We start from the raw sequence: 21,490 nt of genomic DNA on the forward strand, positions 1-21,490 counted from the left end.
TTTAAACATTCAGGTCAAAGGTTTTCTGGACAGCTCTTTTTTTTCCCCGTGCCTTCACCTTTTGCTGCCTTTGAAAATTACTCCAATCCATTAATCTATCTGCTAAATCTCTTCAAGTTCACATCATTCAAGTCCCTCTCACTTAAATGGATCCATTCTACATCATTTTCTCTCACATTTGTCTGTGAATTCTTCTCTCCTTTATATCTATGTGTAATTTGTCCCTCGTGAAGCTTTCTTTGTAATGGGAGAAAGTGTTTCAGAGTCTTAAAATATTTCAGGCAAAACTCAAATAATTCTGATCACTGCCATTTCCACTAAAAAAATGAACACTCGACTCTAACTACTAATTTCTCATTTGGTATATTAATTTTTATGATAATATTTTAATAGAAACTGTAAATTATATTATTTTACTTTATATTTTGAATATCAAATTTCTCAGAATGAGAATGAATCCTAGAGAAAATGACTAAGAACTAAGTTTATTTTCTGCCACTTTAAGTTGCATGAAATGATAACTGTATAGAGAAATAACAAATAGTCTCTTAAACAGTAACTCCTGAACATAGGAACTAAAACACTCATTCCATATTAGTTCCGCATAATAACAAAAATACTTTTGGTAAGAACTGCTGATTTAACAGTAAGTTAAAAGGAAAATAAAAGTATACCTTGTATATTTCCAGTTACAAAAATTTCTTCACATTTAATCCTTCTCCTAGAACACTTTTCTCTCCACTCTAACCAAAAAAAAAGCTACATTTTTTAATAATTTAATGTATATAAAGAGAATAAATTTAAATTCTAAATTCTTGAAGAGCTAGTCCAAGGCTTATAGTTTTGAATTCCTTCCTAATCATATTCATATTAATTAGGTCCTAAATTTATTTCCCAATCACTATGCTATTCTTTGGCTTAACATACCATACTCTGTATTACACCTTTGTAAAAGTGAGTGTTTTTAAAATCAGAGCTGTTAGGTCCTTCAGGGCATAGCTCAACCTTACACATCTGTCCCCTTCAAGTTCCATGAAAGAATATACATTTGAAATATTGTCACTCAAACATTAACCTTGCCCAATACCTGCAACCAAAACATATTTCTGTTCAATCTGAAACAAAGCAAATCCTATTAGGTTCCAAAGAAAAACAAAAATTATAATCAGTAGGAAAGACTATTTGACTGCTCATTTAAAATAAAGGAAACTCTTCAAAACAAAGGCATATTGTAAAGACTTCCTACCTAAGCTTCAGTAAGTGAGTACTTAGGTCTCATCAGTCTTACCTTTCATAGGAGAGCCCTGAGGTGTGGCTGGGACATGGACTCCCATCCCAGGACCACGGCGGTAAGGAAAGTTCTCTGGACTGTATTTTTCACATAATACTTGCATAAAGCTTCTTCCGCTAGGCTGATCCATCTTTCCTTCCTAAAATTCTGTAAGAAACCAATAAATCAAATTATTAATTAGTTATATAAAAATATTTATTGAAAACCAATGGTTCATATAGCATTAGGCTAGGTATTGCAGACATACAATCCATGGTCTCTATCTCATAAGATATTACAATTCAGGGAAGCTTCATATGTACACAAATGATGGCAATAACTATTCTGCACACAGTATTTACAATACAGAGGGAAATGCTATGAGATTTAAAGAGGAGGTAATCACTTTATACCAACCGTAACAACTCAGGAATGGAGACTTTATGTGATAGTTGAGCAAAGGGCTGAAAAAGGTTTGAACATTTCGCTGAACAGTCTCAGTGACTTCTTTAATATCTATATCTCAAAATACAGTCTCTCCTTCCGTAATAGAAGAAACTTCAGCTGTATACATGTCTGCCTGCATACAAACATGAATATATGACTAGTTCTAGCTGACTGGATCAAAATAAAAACATTCTGGGGCATTTTCCAGAAATCATCCTTAACAGAGAGCCAGAGTATGCCATCTGCCTTCCTTTTTTATGTTTTATTGTATGTTGCTGCTTAGAATACAGATGTTGTCTTAGCCCATTCACCCAAGCAATGGGACAAAGGGCTGAAAGGGGTCTGAGTCCATCACAGCAAACAGCCACACAGTATACTTTTGGGGCATTTGAGTGACAGAGAAATAATCCATTTTATAAGTCACCATTCTTTTCTCTGTGTGTGTGTGTGTGTGTGTGTGTGTGTGTGTGTGTGTGTGTGTTTCAACAGTACTGACTTAGCTAATACAGAATGTCAGTGGTTCTACGGTTGGGTAACCTGAATTATGGGTCCAAACATTCAGCATTTGGGGCCTGGCATGATGGCTCAGAGGCTAAAATCCTAGCCGCAAGGAATCCCATATGGGTGTTGGTTTGTGTCCTGGCTACTCCACTTCCCATCCAGCTCCCTGCTTATGGCCTGGGAAAGCAGCAGAGGATGGCCCAAAGCCTGGGAACCTTGCAACTATGCACGAGGCCCAGAAGAAGCTGCTGGCTCCTGATTTCAGCTCAGCTCAGCTCTGGCTATTGAGCTCACAACGGGAGTGAACCAGCAGATGGAAAATCTTTCTGTCTCTCCTTCTCTCTGTAAATGTGTCTTTCCAATAAAAATAAATAAATCTTTAAAAAAATATTCAGCAACTGTGGTATCATCTCAGTGTTCATGCCTTTGTTAAAACAGGTACAATTCACCAGCATGCCAAATTATGATAGTCTGAGAACCCAGTAACTTCAGAGGCTGACCTACAGTATGTATTAACTATCAATCAAGTCAGTATAACTGCCCTGATTCTAAAGATCATGCATCAAGCAATTTTATTAAAAACAATCATAAAAGCATAGAAAGTATTAAAGGAAGATAGGATATCATGGGGAAAGTAGAGCAATGAGAATGAACAATGGTATTTGTAAGTAACTATTGGGCATCTAGAGCTGGCTTAAGCAGCACAGCCATAGAAGATATCATATGAAGTATCTAAATGGGAAACTCAGAGATCTGTGTGCCACTTAAGGAGACTGATCTTTATCTTACAGAAAACAGGGAAAAACAAAGCTTTTCATGGAGAAAACACCAAAAGAATTTAAGTTTTTGTTGTTGTTTAATGAAAAATTAACTCTGAGTCTAACATTGTGGCACGTCACATTAAGCTGCTGTCTGCAACACAGGCATCCTATAGGAATTCCAGTTGCTCCACTCCCAGTCCAGCACCTCACCTATGGGCCAGGGAATGCTACAAAAGAGGATTTGAGTGTTTAGGTCCCTATACCTATGTGTTAGACCTAAAGGGAGTTCTGGAATTCTAACTGATTTGTGGCCATTATAGGAGTGAATCAGCAGATGGTAGATTTCTCTCTGTCTCTGTTTCTCTCTGTCACACACACACACACACACACACACACACACACACACACACACACACACACACACACACACACACACACACATCTCCAAATCCCCTCTAGAGAGTCCTCTCTCTGCTAACATCCAGGATAATCTGAATAAAAAAGAGGGGGATTTGGTGCAGGCTCCATGAAGTACTCATGACCAGGTAGCTGTGTGCCCTCAGGTAAGTCACCCCATTCCTCAGGAACTCAATGCCTTCATCTATAAAATATGGTACTAACATCAATACTACTTGGATTTCAGGTGTGCTGCTGGGACCTAAAATGTATAAAGGTGTTGTTTATATTACAGGGTTCTCCTTAAGCTGTAAAACCTATAAGAGAAGGTGTTAGCAAGTAAAAAGCACCTGGAGTTAGGGAATTAAGACTCCCTCACTAGTTGGGTAGAGTTTGGTAAACTTGGGCTGGTCATCTACTAATTTTCTCATGGATGGACAGCCTAAACCTTTTTCTCAGGTTTGCCAAAAGAATTTTTTTAAAAGCAGGATCATAAAAGTGGTCATTGACCATGGTTGATGTCCTATCATGTCTACTGAATTGTGTAAAATCAATTTATACATGCCTGGAATACACCCATCCATTGGGCACATGTCCAGCCATAAAACAAAGGTTGTATACATTTATTATTTAGCAATGTTTGGCCATGGAATACATTTTATAACGAGTATACTACACATAACCTTGGAAAAACAGGGCTGCTCTTTATGCAAGATACTTATTTGTGGAACTGGTATTGTGGTATAGTGGGCTAAGCCACTGATTTTGAGGAGGCATTCCATATGGGTACTCATTCAAATCCAGCTAATACACTTCCAATTCAGCTCCCTGGGAAGGTACTAGAAGATGGGCCAAGTATTTGTGATGCTCATATGGAAGACTCTGATACAGCTCCTGTATCCTGACGTCATCATGGCCTAACCCTTGTCAGTTTGGTCAGGTAGGGAGTGAACAAGCAAATGGAAGATCATTTATTTCTGTCTACCCATCTCTCTGTGTAGCTCTGCCTTTCATATACACAAGTAAATGCTTTTTTTTAAAAAAAAATCCTTATTTGTAAGTCTAGAATAGAATCTATGATAGTACAAGACGGTGTGTTCTTTCCAACCACATAGAGTGGAAGTGTCCACTTAGCTGCTCTATTTCAACACTGTTTGTGTCACTGTACTGTCTTCCTTTAGGACTTCAGAACCTCCAAGATGAAAAGCCTTTCTTCCATGAAAACTTCTCACCACCAACAGCAGAAAACAAAGCAGTGCCATGCCACTAACAACAGGCAACATGGCTTCTATCAAAGACCAGTCTCAAACAGGATTCCAACAGAATCTTTACAAATGCTTCACAAAAAACTCAAAGAAGTTGCATTGCTATTTTTCACAAAATTGGCAGATCAAAAGAATAAAAAGTGTATGTGTATGTGTTGTAGAGGGAGTGTTAACACTTGTAAAAATAATGGTCAACAAGTGTTAGCAGCATATTTTATTTTGATGTTTCAAAAGTACTTCAACTCAAATCTGTACCATTCAGTGCAGTAATCTTACACATTATTTAAACACAGAGCAATGGCACAGTCACTTGATCTTAGCCAAAAGGCCGAGAAGTGATAGTACTGGCACATTCAAATTAAAATATGTCCTAGTAGGCAAGCAAATCTGGCGACTTAAGTTTTCCTCAGGGCCCAATGTTTTAATATTTCTTGCAAACAAATTTGTCCTTTATATGTATATTTTCCTAATTTTCCTTTTTCTAAAATTGAAAAACAGCATGCACCTTCATTGGTCATTTTCCAGGATATTCTATTGCACTTGCTTTCCAGGAATGCAGAAGGTGTGCATATTAATACATGAGTTTTGAATTAGAACATTTAGACTGAAAAATGGAATAGTAATATAAATCTACTCAAAATCTGTTGGGACAGTTTGAGAAAGAACAACAGGTGGGAAAGGAAGGTTGAAAACCAAACGAAATGAAAAATGAGGAAATACAGGGCAGAAAAATGTCTTTAACTGGTGTCATTTAAAAAGGGTTTTAGGTGCAAGTGTGTGGGGGGCAGCTTCTTCTATGACATTTTGGAAGTAACAGGTATCAAATCACATTACTCTACCTCTAGAGTTGGTTATTCTAATGCATTTGTAAAAACGTTTCAAATTGGTGCTTACAGCCGGGCAGCCAGGAATCGGGTGCTATCCCTTTGTTCCATTACCAGGAAGTGGAGTACGTGTGAGAAAAATTCAATTTCCTTTGTGCCTCAAGATTCTGACTATCATGTCCTCTTGTCAGGTGCTTAGAAAAAGTCAGGAGAAAAGTTGGAGGATAAACTACTCAGAACAGTTCTGTCAAGTGGATTTATATCAGAACAAAGCATCCAATCACCTAAGCACTCTCAATTGCTATTAAATCGTTTGTACTTTGGGCTCTCAACTAAAGGGTTAGCTCAAAATTAGTATGGAATCCAACATAGCTGAAAAGATAAAATATGACATGTCTGACCTCTAACCCCAAAAGATACTTAAGATACAGGCTTACGCAGGTGTGCCAGTGTGGAGTAGCACCTCCAGAAAGTTCGCACACTGCCAGCCTTACACACAACTTCCAAAAGACATAAATTCTAGCCCATAGAATGACAAGGTAAAATTTTTAGTCTTATAAAAATAGATTGATGTGTTTGTGGATAGCTAGAATGCCTCCAGAAGGAAAAAACAGAAATAACATAAAAGCAGTATGAGAGAAGAAATGAGAAACCATGTAGAAAAGATATTTATTCACTATTGTTCACCTGTCAGAACCACTTGAGTTTATCAGATACATACATCATCTTTTCAAAGTACAAAATATTTTTAACATATTTGGGAATGATCTATTGACACAAAGAGTTTCTTATTTCCTTATTATTACGAAGTCCCTTAAAATCCAAATTGGAAATTTTGTATATGGAGTTTACAGTATTAAAAATAATTTTAAGGAGTCTAGCACAATGGATTAACTGGCTAATCCTCCAAGTGCCAGAACACTATATGGGCATCACCAGTTCATGTCCCAGCTGTTCCACTACCCATTATGCTCCTTGCTTATAGCCAGGGAAAGCATCTGTGTAGGAGTCCTGGAGGAAGCTCCTGGCTCCTGGCTTCAGATTGCCCTAGCTCCAGCCATTGCGGCCACTTGGGGAATAAACCAGTGGATGGAAGATCTTTCTGCCTCTTTTCTGTATGTCTGCCTTTCCAACAAAAATATATAAATCTTTTATAAGAAGTAATTTTAAAATAAACCAGGGAAAGGAATTCTTTGGATGGCCAAAGAATTGGATATTTACTAAAACAAAATCAGGAAACAAAAAGCAAGCAGAAATAAACACAGCTGAGCCTAGCAGTGAAGTACAAGCAGACCAACAGGAAGGGGAAGGGGGAAAGGAGATGAGTTAAGATGGCAGCTGGATCTGTGTTCTGCTTTTGGTAACCAGGGCTTACACAAGAGCCAAGCAAAAGCTCCGTGATGGACACTGGAAGGCTGGAAGACGACGACCAGAATAATGTGTTAATACGAGTAACCCAAATCTTTTCACTTGGACTCTCCAAATTTTAGCCTAATTATTCTGCCTCTGTCGCAACAACCACATCATAAGGTAATGAAGTCAGAGACCCTCGGGTGCTTCAGGCCTCCAGTCCACCTCTGGCTGTGAACCAAAAGAGGGGAAGGAAGCTGCTCCTACCGATTTCAACTTAGAGGAATAATAAAGATGGAGAAAAATTTGCATATTTTAAAATAAAACATAATAATTTGAGATGTACATGCAATTAAGACAAGGTTAATCTCTGAGAAGAATTTTCATAAAAATAGAGAAATGGAAAATACTCGCAAGAAATTTAAAGCATCACCACAGCATTGTGGTGAAACGGATTAAGCCATGACTTGCCATGCAGGAATGCTGTATGGGTGAGGGCCAGCTCCTGTACCAGTCGCTTCACTTCTAATCCAGTAGTGGGAAAGCAGTGCAAGCGGATCCAGGTGCATGGGACCCTGTCACTCATGTCAGAGACCCAGATGTAGCTCTCGGATTCTAGCTCGTGGTCATTTCAGGAATGAAACAGTCAATGGGAGAGATCCCTCTCTCTGTGTTACTCTTTCAACTAAATAAATCTATACTTAAAAAAATTCAATACTTTCAGTCATGTCATATGGACTCATTTACACATAATCTTACCTATTCATCAGAGAACCAAATATGCCAGTTAAAAGCTATTTGTAAATGTGTGCTTCCAAAAATTTGAAAACAAAACTTGTATTAAGTAACACTAGTCAAAGGCTCCACAAAGTCACCTTAAGACATTTCATCCCAGTAATTCTTGTCTCCACTTAGGTGCCTGTTTTCCTCACAAGACAACCTACATAAAAAGCTCTCTACCAATTGTTTAGTAAAGATCAAATGAAAATATATTTGATTTTCCCTGTTCCTTTTGCATCCCACCAAGTCAGCATAACTACACTTTATGAAGAAAACGTGTGCCCTTAACTAGCTTATGTATCAGATGCTCAATCAGTGCAAAATACAGTCCTGGGCACTAAAGAAACAGAAAATGAATCAAACCCAAAGTGTCCTCAGGGCATCCAACTCTAGGATGAAATCTAGGAGATGGCACACACCAAAACCAGCTACACAGAAACAGGAAGCTAAAACATAAGGAGAAGCAGTAAACTCAGAAAAGGGTGAGCAAGCAAGTAGGTGAATCCTGAACTGTTCTCGAGAAAAGATCAGGGAACAGGATAGGAGAGCAAACCTCAGTAAAACACAGTAGGCTAACGAACAGACATAACACACTGCAACAGGGTTACGGTAAGGACTAGTCAAACACACAAGTGGGGGTAGGAGGGGGTCAGACAGGAGGCCGGGACATAGCACTAACAGAAAGCATCGCGACTGTCCCTGCTCTAGGCCAGATTTCATCCAAAAGGGATAAAAGAAAAGTCTCTCATACAGCAGTCTAAATTGAGCACAAGGATGAGAGCTACTGATCTTTATTTAGAATATGCACAGATTAAAAATAGGAATTTTTAAGTCCCCAAAGGATTGTGCAATGAGGAGTTTGTCCTTTAGGGGGAAGCACTTTCAGCACCATTCAGAGTGAAAGCCACTGACTTCAATGGACACAGTCAGTTAGGATGGACTGTATATCTGAGAGGTCTGAGAGGCTTAAATGAAGATGGAAGAAATGGCAGAGTTCATGAAGAACAGTCAAGGGTTGAACTGCTCTTTCTTAAAAACGGGCAAACGCACTTAGGACGATTTTGCATTTAGGGATGGGAAAGTCAACACCTTTCTCAATTTTTTAAATTTCTTTTCAAAGCCCATTCCTTTTCTAACCTCATCCCCAGAACAATTCCTTAAAAAAAAAATTCCCCAGCTACATTTAAACTCTGACAGATCACTGAGCATTTTAGAAAGTTAAAACTTTGGCTTATTTATTTTGCTTTATGAGTCAGTCTTTCTGACTCGCCTGCCACATTAAATGTATCCGCAGGGAGATCAAACAACTCTGGGAAAGTCTAAGGGTATGTTGTATACATATATTTTTTTTCCTCCAAGAATGACAGGAGAAGTCAATGAATAATAGCCTATTGATCAGTTTTTTTTTTTTTACTAAATATCTGATTCAAAAAATAAGTTTAGAATTTTAAATTTCTAATCTGAAATAACCAAAGGATAACAGCACAATCTGTATCCCCCACCATATAGTATCTTAGCTAAACTAAAGCTGTAAATAACTGTGTCCAAACACTTTTCATAGCTAAAGCATATTTACAGTCATGACTATACCAAGAGACTTCAGTGAGAGATTCAGAAAACAGATTAAGCCTGTGGATGCACCTTATGGAATAGATCCTTCCAGAGCACTTTTCTACTCTATGTAGATATATGAGTATGTATTTTAGCAAAAGATTAAATTATTTTATATATATAGTTTTGTAACCTGAATATTTTTTGCTTTCAATGACAACAAATGCACATTTACATAACTGTTTTAAGATGTTTACGTTATCCTAGTTGATGTCACACCTGCACAGCTAGCTCTCTTCACGTGGAAACACTCTGAATCATTGTCCAAGTCAATGTAATGAGGCTGGGTGGTCCTATTTCAATAGTATTTCTCATTTCATTTATCCTTAAGTGTATATACCTGAAATTCTATATCACTGCTTTTCTCTAAGCATTATATAAGATATCAGTATAGATGCTCTATTTGCATGAAAAGTAATGAAAATTGACTCACTAAAATAAACTTTCAGAACTACTCTGTAGAATTAGAGTCCATTCACTGCTTCAACTGCTAGCATTCCATGAGCAAAACTTGAGTGTAGCTGATAAATACGCTATCACAACATACCTTGCTTTCAAACCTATTAGGAACCATGCTATTTTTCAGGCTCTCTTTCTCAACTATATGCTACACCACTATCAAGTGTGATAATACTGAACCCAGTGTTGTGGCACAGCAGTTAATATTACCTCCTGCAATGCCGGTACTCCTCCACACTGCCACTGCTTCAAGTCCTGGCTGTTCACTTCCAATCCAGCTCTCTGCTATTGCACCTGGGAGAGCAGCAGAAGATGCCCAAGGGTTTGGGCCCCTGTGCACATTTAGGGGACTCAGCTGAAGCTCCTGGCCTTCTGGCTCCTGGTTTCAGACCAGCCCAGCCCATTAGTTGTGGTCACTTGGGGAGTGAATCAGTAGATTGAAGATAGTCCATTCTCTTTCTCTCTCGTTCTCACTCTGTCCCTACCTTTCTCCCTCCATTAACACTGACTTTCAAATAAACAGGTTAATATTAAGTATATTTATATATTTCACATAAACTAGCAATTATCAAATGCACACTCACACATATATATCACACCAACATTTTTTGGTAGAAAATTAAAACAAAAATCCTGGGCATGCATTTGATCTAGCAGTTAAGACACTGGTTAAGATGTTTCCGTTTTATTTGTGTACCTGTGTTTGATTCACAATCCAAATTGCTGACCCCAGTTCCTTACTAATACAGGAAGAAACAACAGTTCTTCCTGCCAGGAAACTATTTCTTCCACCAGACAGAAGTGATATAGTTTAAGCAACCAGGTTCCTGCTACCCACCTGGAAGACCTGTATTGCAGTCCCAGATGCCAGTTTCAGCCCTGCCCATCGTAGGCTGGCCATTTTAGGCATCTGAACAGTGAGCCATTTCTTTCTCTCTCTACTTCTCAAATACAAATAAACTTTTTTAAGAATCCAACAGGCTTGATTCAGTATCCTAGTGGCTAAAGTCCTCATCTTGCATGTCTGAGATTCCATATGAACAGCGGTTCATATCCCGGCTGCTACACTTTCCATCCAGCTTCTTGCTTGTGGCCTGGGAAAGCAGTAGAGGATGGCCCAAAGCCTTGGGACTCTACACTCACATGGGAGACCAGGAAGAAGCTCCTGGCTCTTAGGCTTCAGATCAGCTCAGCTCTGGTTGTTGCAGCTACTTGGAGTGAATCAGTGCATGAAAGAGCTTTCTGTCTCTCCTTCACTCTGTAGCTCTGACTTTCCAATAAAAATAAATAAATCTTGCAAAAAAAAACCCAGCACTGTCAGATGAAATATGAATTCGGAATCCTAATCCTTCCTTGGATTATGCTATTAATCCAAAACTGCTACACTTTTTTTCAATCATAGTATCACAAATATTAAAATTCCAACCCCAAATTCTTCATCTTACCACATTAGTGACATTAAAAATGTGTAAAGCCATGGCTATACTGTCTGCAAAAAGTACTGTTTCAGGGTTGTCAATATTTTTCTCTAAGAAAACACGCTACCAATAAGGCCCATTTGAAATCAGACAAACAGACCAAGTGTTCTGTCTCCAACTGCACGTTAGCAGATGTGACCGAGTCCCAGGCTAGGTCCGCTGTATACAAACAGCACTTGAAATTTCAGATCCAAATGAACTAGCCCTAAAAATTTGTGATTTTGATGAGAAATGTGGGAGGAAAACCAGCAAATACTGCTATTTAAACTGAATTATTCCTTTTAGAATATTTCTAAACACTTTTCCCTTGACATCCATAGCCTCTGCTTTTCCAAAAATGTTGGTTTATCCCAACTGTCTGCATCAGTATTAAATTAAGCTTCTGAATACGGAACAAAATCACTCTTCACATCCTTGAAGCAATCATAATGACAATAATGGTTTAATATTCACAATACCCTTTATTTCAGCAGTACCAGGAATTCCATCCTCACCACCCACTATACATACATCCAACCCATTCACAAACAAAACTGCAAACAAAACCTTACCTTTTAATTGACCCAGAAACTGGGAAAACTCCCAGCCTTTAAGGTGGCACTTACTCAAAGCAGGATGAACAGCAAACCAAGTGTTCCATACTGAGATTAACAATCATTGTAAAGCCTAGTATTTTTGACTACCACTCTTTAAAACAGACACACTAGTACTTATCTCTACTTACAGGATAGGAAATGGCAGGGACTTGCTCAGGTTTCTGTGCCATCAGCATGCTAAGTCATGCTTTCTGCAGCCCTAATCTGCTGAGCCATGCTTTCTTTAAAAAAGTACTTAATGTCAACAGTGTATAATCCTACATACAGATCATAGAAATGCAACTAAACAAGTATTAAAATATATGAAAAAAACATTACAGCCAAAATGCCTATTAGGAGTACATCAAAGTGACTGAATCAAAAAATAAATACAATAAAAACAAACAGCAGAACTAACTGGCCTAGTCACCAAAAGGCAAAAAGTATTCTCAACTTCTCCATTCTTCTAAAAATCAGAGTATTTTTAAAGTCTTGAATGGACTAGGTTTCATGAGAAAAAAATAAAAAACTACATGCACATATTGTCTCAGCTTTGAGAAAACAAGTTCAAGGTCATTACTTAGCTGTTTATGGAATAAATTACCCCCGTTATCTCTGCTCTACAGAAGCCATCATGTACTGCCAAGGCCTCAGTGGCAACAGATACCAGCTCATCACTCTGCAGCCTTCCAGAGGAGTTTAGAAACCACTCTGGCTCATGTCCATGGGCTGCCGGATTATCAAACATCAGACTCACTGAGAAGTTTACAGGTCACTAACAAAACTTTTTTTCACTAGCCCCTTTCACATTTAGTGAGTACCACAGCAATTTTTCCTGGTGGTATTAAGTGCTGATTTTGCATTACGCTGGCTGAACATCAGTCCTGACCGATTTCACTGAAATCCACGGGAAAGTTACTGAAGTTCAACAAGTTTCCGATTCCTTGTCCACAGAAAGGAGAACAGACAGCCCCTAATTCCTAGCTCATCATGTTGCTAAAGAATGAATACAATCCTTTAGCACAATGCCTGGCAAATGGGCACTTACTAAGCATTAGTTTACTATTACTTCTACTGCTAATGCTATACCTAGTACCACCACTGTGACTATCCAAGTGAACACGGGAGCATGAATGTAGGGTAGGAGGACTTGACATTTTGTTAAGTGGATTTGATTTGACTTTTTAGCTCACAGGAGTAGACTAATTAATGCCAATTACTGAGCCATCACAATAAAAACGTCTGATACTCATAAGCTATCCTTCCTTGATTGGATGTTCTTGCCCACACCTCTCCACCCGTCTGAATTCCACAGGATATTCAACACTCTACTCAAAATATATGTCAGAATTGATGCATTTTTGGACGTCGTTTGTCATTGTATTTCCCCTAAGCTCACAGTATCTATTTCCTAAAATATTCAGTGAGCAATTAACATATTAGCATTTCATTTTTTTTTTCATTTTTATCCCTATGTGCTTAATTCTTGTGATCTCAGAGCGCACAGCTCCTGAAGGTAAAAATCATATCATAATGCTTCTTTTTGACTATCACAAATGGGAACTTTACACATGACTGGCACCTAGGAAACCTGCCAGTGAAAGGTTTCACTTCTGATTATATATATTATATACACATATATATTGCATATATTATATATAGTCACTTCTAATATATATACATTATATATCTGATTATGTATACACACATATACATACATATATTATATATACATATATATCACATACATTTTATAAAACATGATGCCAACTTTTCTGTATTGTATAAACTACTGTATTTACTGTATTTCATTAGCTACTCTGAAATCAATAGAGTAGTTAATGAAGAAAAGCTTCAAAGCCACAGCCGTGATACACACTTCTGCCTACTCTACAGAGTTCCAAAATAAGATGTGACAAACAGCAAAGAATCAGTAGCTAAGTCACCGTACCTGTTACTCTAGTATGTTGCATTCTTATGTAAAACTATAGAAACAATAAAATTAACACTGAATATATATAATTGTTGTAGCCCTGCACCAATGCTACAACCCACATGCAAGCATTAATTAATGCAATATTTCAGAACAAACACAATCAAGGAGCTGAGTATGTGTGCACTGCTGCAGCTGGAAATGTCAAATGGTACAGCTAGTATAGAAAATGGCCTGGCAGTTCTTCAAACATTCAGACACATAATTGCCGTAGGATTCAGGAATTCTTGTTCGGGTTACGTGCAAAAAAAAAACAAAAACAAAAACAAAACCACCTGAAAGCAGAAAATGGAACAGGTATTTGTACACCTTTATTTTTCAAAGAATTATTTATTCATTTGAAAGAGAGTGACAGGATAGGGTTTGGGGAGAACAGGTGACTTTCTACTACTGTTCATTCCTCAAATGTCTCTATCAGTGGGGCAAGCCCAGGTAACGCAAGAGCAGACTCCAGGTCTCCACATTAGTGGCAAAACCCAAATACTTGGGCCATCATTTGCCGCCTCTCCCAGTGCACTCGCAGGGAGCTAAGTCAGAAGTGCAGAGCAGCCAGGGCTCAATAAATGCAATTACTGGAAGACTAAACCAACAATGTATATATATTTTTGTGTGTACCCAGTTGTTCCTGTTGTTAGACTCTTCACCAATGTTCATAGGAGAAATGCCACTAAACTGAAGGAGGAACTAATAGTTAATCTTGAAATTTCAACTTCCATAGAACACCTGCCTTTGAAAAATTTATATTTTAACTTGTTACTAGTGATTATTGAGAAAATATAATCCTCATATACATCACAATAATAAAAGTTTAATAACTTATACTTGTTTTTCAACATTTTAGGAGGTGCAATTCTTTCCCAAAATTACTTTGGTCTAACACTTATCGATGAACTACACTTATACAACAGTACCATGATTATAAGACTTCAAAAAGTTTATGGAGAATAGAATTAAAATTTTATTTAGGTGAAAAACAACCAAAACACATGCATAGTTTTTTTTTTGGAGTATATATTTTTCACAAACCTTTTTGCACGACAGTAATTCTTACCTTTTAACTCCATTTTCCACAAACTCTTTGAAATACCTTTTTATCAAAGTATTCTCAAAAAGAGATAATGGCATCTGTCAATCAGAACACTTAGTATGTGAAAGTTATTGCATTAAATTATCTTTCAAAATAAAAATGTTAAAAAGTTATATGACTAAATATAAAAAAGAAGAGAAAGTGCTATAAAGCTGACATTTTTATAAAGAGTCAACTCCAATATTTCACAGGTCAAGTCTCATTCTTTATGCATTCCATAAATTAAAACCTGTACATACAGGAGAGCAACATGGCAGAATAGGGTGAAGAACATTAAAATGGACAGAAGAGAAGTAGAGAGTGCAATCCTGGGAAATAGCAGGGGGCAGGCCAATTGCACAGGGACATATGGAAAACCATGAACATGGGGGAAGCAGTGGAGACAGCTGAGCAACGCTGTGGCAAACGGAAACCCCAGTGGTGATCAGAGCTCCATCAACAGGTGGGGAGGGGAGCTCATCAGAAATGCAGAAGGTGAACCAGCCATAGAACTGTGGGTCCCACTGATTTTTTTATTCCTATCACAAGCAAAAGCAGAGTGATGGAGCCCCATCAGATAAGTGTGGGAACAGGGTGGATTTCACGGCCAGGTTCCCCACCAGTGCCACACTAGACACCCTTTTGACTTCTGTGGAAAATCCCCTGTAGAGGACAACAGTGGGCTGCACATGTGTCGAGTCAGGGAAGAACTACTTCTAGCTTAATGAATTGCACTGGTCCCACTGGCAAGGCAAAATAATATCAATTTGGCATCCCACGGATTCCATTCAAAATAGGACCAGGTTGCCCCAGATCTAACTTCCAACAGGTCCCAGCAAAAGAGAGAGAGAGAGAAAGAGAGAGAGAGAGAGAAAAGCAACTCCATGCAATGGGTGTTGCTGAAAGCCCTGTAATCTAGTTTAAAGTCACAGCTGATGCCCCTTAGCATAATGGTTTCCAGTTGGGCCCATTGTCCACAAGAACTGCATTTCCTTTTTTTTTTTTTTTTTTTTAATAGCTGAGTAGTATTCCATGGAGTAAACGAAGTATAGCTCTCTTATCCAGTCTTCTGTTGATGGGCATTCTGGCTGCTTCCAAGTTTTTGCAATTATTGATTGTGCTGCAATGAACATAGGGGTGCATGTAGGTTTCTCGTGTAACAGGTATTTTGGATATATTCCTAGGAGTGCTATTGCTGGATCATATGGTATGCAGATTTTCAGTTGTTTGACTGTTCTCCATACTGATTAGAAGGAACATTCTAAACACAATCAAAGCAAAATATGAAAAACAATGCCAGTATCATACTAAATGGGGAAAGATTGGAAGCTTTTCCACTAAGATCTAGAACTAGACAAGGATATCCATTTTCACCACTGCTATTCAATACAGTATTGGATGTCCTCGCTAGAGCTATTAGATAAGAAAAAATAAATACATGGAATTCAAATAGCAAATGAGGAATTACAATTATCCCTGTTTGCAGATAGCATGATTCTACACTAGGAGAACCAAGATTTAATAAAGAGACTATTGGAACTCTTAAGAGAGTTTGGCAGGGTCAATGAACACAAATTGATGGTTCTTGTATACATGAGCCACTGAGCAGTTGAAGCATCATGAGGCAACCCTCCACTCTTGTTTTAGCTCTCATGCAGTAAACAAGGGTCCTTTTGGTGGTCTGTTTGTTGTATCTTTTGCATTTTTATGTTTCTTGAAGATTTCTCTATTTAAAATGACTCCCAAGAGAAATGCAAAAATGCTACCTAGTGTTCTTCAAGCACAAGGAGGCTGTGATGTGCCTTACAGAGAAAATACATGAGGGAGAGGGCTTCATGCAGGCATGAATTATAATACTTTTTATGGTAAATTCAAAGGTAACAAATCAATGGTATATATATATTAAATAAAATATCTTGAAACATAAACACACATAAAACAAGCTTAAATATTGATCACTTGATGAAAATGCTATGCCAGAGGCACACTGGAAACTCCTATATTTCCCCAAGGAACAGTGATTCCATATTCATTAATTCAGTGTTCATGGTAACTTTACATAAAAATATTGGAAATACCAAGAATTTACAGCACTTTGCTAAAAAACAAACAAACCAACAACAAACCTCTGAGAAAAGAAAAATAGACCAGCAGAATAGAAAACAGAGGCCAGAAACATGCTCATGTAAATATGGCAGGAAGTGGCATAAATATCAGTAAGAAAAGCTTCAACTACTCAATAATTGATGATGGGACAGAGAATAGCAATCTGGGAAAAATAAAATTGAACTTCAACAATACAGAAAAAATTTCAACTCCAGATAAAATGTGAATGCTAAATTTATTTCCGTGAGAACAAAACCATTATTTCTTTTAATAAGAGAAGAACTTTATGATCTTGATTTAGGAAACTATTTCTGGTAGAAAACATTAAAGAAATATATACACAAAAAAGTTTCCCAATAAAACGGAAAAACTTTTGAACATCAAAAGATTCAAAAACATAAAGACAAGCCAGAAACTAGGGGAAACAAGGATCCTATCAACGTCTGCAACTCACACAAACAACTTTTCAAACAACAGAAAAAAAAAAAAGAGGTCAACAGCCCTACAGAAAAAAAAAAAAAAACAGACAAAAAACATTAACACATAATCAGCAGAAGAAGAAACCCAGATTGCTAAGAAAAGCCCTGGGACCCTGCACCCAAGTGGGATACCCAGAAGAGGTCCTGGTTCCTTGACTCCTGGCTATGGATCAGCTCAGCTCTGGCCATTGCAACCATTTAGGGAGTGAACCAGCAGATGGAAGGTCTTTGTCTCCTTCTCTCTGTAAATCTGACTTTCCAATAAAAACATAAATCTTTTAAATAAAACAGTATAGTTATGGACCCATTCCTAAGGATGATTAGTGAATTATTGATGTAGGTTTTATACAACAATAAGATTCTGAGTTTTGTAAATTGTCACCCATTTCAGCTACCCATTTTAGAAGAGCAATGCTCTTCTAGATGATTAGGTAATGTCAGCCTAAAAGATTAAGTAACGCCAGCTGTGAGTTCAATTAACAACTGCTCAGTAACTTGAACAAGTCACTTATCTCCCGTCTCCCTCTGCATTTGTGAAACAAAGCCAGTCATACTTTAACAAAGGGAAAGTCTTCTGAGAAAAGTGAACACGCGTTCCTACACAAACTAAAACAGCTAAACCATCACCAGAAAACATAATGCAATGCACATTATCATATATGCAGTTAATATTTGACAAAACATTGTTGTGTAGCGCGTGAGTATATACAATAGCTCTTTCTTGGGGTTAGTGTGAAAATTAAAAGAAATAAACTTCCTGAAGTATCTAGTTAAGTGTCTGCATCAGCTGGGTCAGGAAGCTGAGCCTGAGCCGGCATTTGTTCTTATAGTTAAGACAGTACTTGAAACGCGAGCATCTCATGTAAGAGTGCCTAGGTTCAAGCCCCAGCTCCAGCTCCCATTCTCAACTTCCTGTTAGTACAGACTATGGGAAACAGCAGCTAACACACACACAGACCTGGACTGCTTCTGGCTTCAGCCTTTGTGGGTATGCGGAGAGTTGAGCCTGCTCTCCACAGTTCTCTGCCGAAGACCACTGGAGGAAGGAGACAACCAGGAGACAGCAAACCAGCCCATTTACTAATTCTAACAGCGAAGCTTATGTAAGGCTAGAGCACCTGCAACAGCGATCTAATTGATCCCCCAACCCCTAGAACCACCAATCAGCTTAAAGATCAATCTTTCCTGATGAGAGCAACCTGCAAACCTGACCTGACAGCAGCTGCCCCTCATTGGTTCCCTCATCTCCCCACTGCAAGGTAAGGACCTTCTAAGCAGAGGAAAACAGGGTATGTATGTCCAGTCCCGGGCTACTGTCAGCCATCAGGTCAGAGCAGGTCAGTTTGTCAAGCCCCCTGCCATCTTCCCAGGGTCGTAGTGTGCTGTTGCGCCCTTATGGCTTCCCACATAAACAGGAAGGCCCGGTCCTCAGACCCACAGATGACTACCACAGGGAGCAATCTGCCAGATGGAAGCCTTCTATCTCTACCTCTCAAATACAAAGACACAGATTAAAAAAAAAAAAAAAAAAAAAAAAACTTAAGTGCCTGGGGCCAGCGCAGTGGCAGAGCGGACTAATTCTCTACCCTGTGGTGCTGACATTCCATATGGGTGCCAGTTTGTGTTCCAGATGCTCCGCTTCTGATCCAGCTCTCTGCTTATGGCCTGGGAATGCAGTAGAGGGATGGCCCAAGTCCTTGCAACCCTTCACCCACATGGAAGACTCAGAAAAAGTTCCCAGCTCCCAATCAGCTCAACTCTGGCTGCTGCAGCCACCTGGGGAGTGAACCCAGTGGATGGATGGAAGACCTCTCACCATCTCTCTGTAAATTCTGCCCTTCAAATAAAAATAGATAAATCTTTTCTTAAAAAAATAAAAGCTAAGTGCCCATGATGTAGTAGATGATCAATAAATTGTGGCTATTTTTGTGAAAGCTAAGAGTAGGGAAGTAAGAAAACAACAATGAGTTGATATGAGTCAGACAACAAAGACATATCCTACCCTGCTAGCAGAGGTAATTACAGTGTGCAAGAATTACACAATGCATCAGGAACACAGGCCTGAACTAACTCCTCTTCCTTCTGAGAAGATAAATGCACACACAAAGACAATGCATGTAAGGATGGGCAAACACTCTGAGAAGCCAAGGGCGTGCCTCTCTTCTTTAAGGAGGCTGGTTACAAAGGTCTTAGAAAGAAAGAGCAGCAGACATTCTCTGAATGAAGAAGAAAGAAGCCTCCGCACAAGAGACACAAGTAAGCAAGGCAGCACAGCTGGTGTGCAGCTTGTCAGGGAAGAAGACTGGAAGACAAGATGGACTGGGAGGGTCACATGGGAATGGGTTAAATTGTCTGTTTTAATTGAAAGTCTGCACTTTATTCTGTGGCATCAAGACGACAAAGGCAGAAAGTTTTAACATCCTAATTTGATAACAATTCTTCTAGAGAAGGTAAAATATCTTTACGCTTCTAAACAACATATAGGCCAACAATCTAGGTCAACCTAAAACGAAAAATAATAGCCACATCATCAACTTGTTTATTAACAGTGACTTAGCTGGAACATTTTCTCACAACCTGTTTCATTCCAAGTTGGGTGTCCCTTATCCAAAAAAGCCCGTGGGACCAGAACTACTCAGAATTTCAAGATTTTCTGATTTTAGAATACACACACACACACACGTATGGTACTCTACAGAGGGGGTATGCATATTAACACAATATTCATTTATGTTATCCTTCTATCCATCTTGAGAGCAATATCCAAATTGAGAGCAATTTTATATAGGATTTTAAGTGTACCTGCACCAACGGTGATCTGTCACAGTGTTATCAGATGTGAACTTCTCCATATGTGATCTCACGTTCATGCTCAAACATGTTGGAGCATTTCAGATCATGGATTTGTGGATAAGGGATGCTCAACCTATATTATGATGATCACTGCTGTGCTAGTACCCACCATGATAGCATTTTAAAAAGTACTGGTTGTTCAGTATGTGCCACATCCTGTGTTGTCTTACACACATTAGTCCATTGATTCTCATGATGCTCTCATGAGGGGTACTATTTTCCAAATCATAAAACTGAAGCTATGATAGGTTATGTTCAGACGCCTAGTGAATGACAGGGCCAAAATTCACACTTAGGTTGAGTTTCAAAGCCCTAAAATTCAGCCAGTCTCCTGAACTGCATGTTGTTCAGCTCACTCACGTTACTGGTTCAAAAATAATTTGTGTGTATCTATTATAATTTAAAGCATCATGCTAGATCAGTGACTCTTAAATTCTACTGTATAAAAGCAGCACTTCAGAAGCTTTTTAAAACAATACACTCCTAAGCTCTATATGAGATTCTTATTCAGTAAATCTAGGGTGGAATTTAGAGATTTCCATTTTAACCCTAAGTTCAGTCAATTCTGATAGGTTCTGACAGATCCTGGTGAGTCTCCTATTCTTGACATCTTTACCATATGAAAAGGGGAAAAATGAGGTGAACACAAAATACAAAATACAGGAAAATAGTAGGGTAAGTCATGCAAGAAAAACTTCAGAGAAGAAAGGCCATCTGAAAAGAAATGAATGGGATTTCACTAAAGAAAGGGAACGTGTTTTGTCCTGACACCTGAACGGACAGATGTCACACACATCATCAGGTATGAAGAGTACAAGCCTCCACAGGAAGAGGATCTGCACTTGGGGAATGAACAGCAAAGTCACAAGTAGATAGAGAAGGGCTGCTGGTGGCCCGGAATGGCAAACGAAACGGTATGGCTTTGTTCAGTGCTGGCACTGCACAGCACCTATTGGTTTGGGGGAAGATAAATTAAACAATCACAGCAATCTTTTTGGAAGTCTTCTATGAAACTATGCAAGGCAGTGTAGCACAAGAAAAACAGACAATGGGAATAGTTAGGCTACTAACATTAACCCCCAAAAACCAAAAGTCAAGAAAGAATGGTCTAAAAAAGGAAAAGATGGTAAATCTTATGACTAGTTGCTTATAAGGCAAAGGCAACAATCACAACTAAATGGAATCTTCATCCTTTAAATCCAAATTGAGTCCTACCCTGTTTATCACAGCACAATCCCCAATAGCCAAGATATGGAACCACCTAAGGTGTCCATCA

The 21,490-nt window shown here is 38.5% G+C and overlaps 1 protein-coding gene across 3 annotated transcripts in view; it reads right to left on the bottom strand.

Moving 5' to 3' along the window:
* LOC121154046 (tubulin-specific chaperone cofactor E-like protein) overlaps positions 1-21,490 on the bottom strand; it is a 155,606-nt gene that overhangs the window by 130,409 nt on the left and 3,707 nt on the right. For all 3 annotated transcript variants that reach the window (XM_040976804.1, XM_040976806.1, XM_040976807.1), the window contains exon 2: positions 1,289-1,438. In XM_040976804.1, coding sequence (XP_040832738.1) covers positions 1,289-1,421 — 133 coding nt within the window. In that variant the 5' untranslated portion in view covers positions 1,422-1,438. The remainder of the gene's footprint in view (positions 1-1,288; positions 1,439-21,490) is intronic.

Source organism: Ochotona curzoniae, unplaced genomic scaffold (genome assembly GCF_017591425.1).
Source record: "Ochotona curzoniae isolate NIBS_2020 unplaced genomic scaffold, NIBS_Ocur_1.0 contig_2723, whole genome shotgun sequence".
NCBI lineage: Eukaryota > Metazoa > Chordata > Mammalia > Lagomorpha > Ochotonidae > Ochotona > Ochotona curzoniae.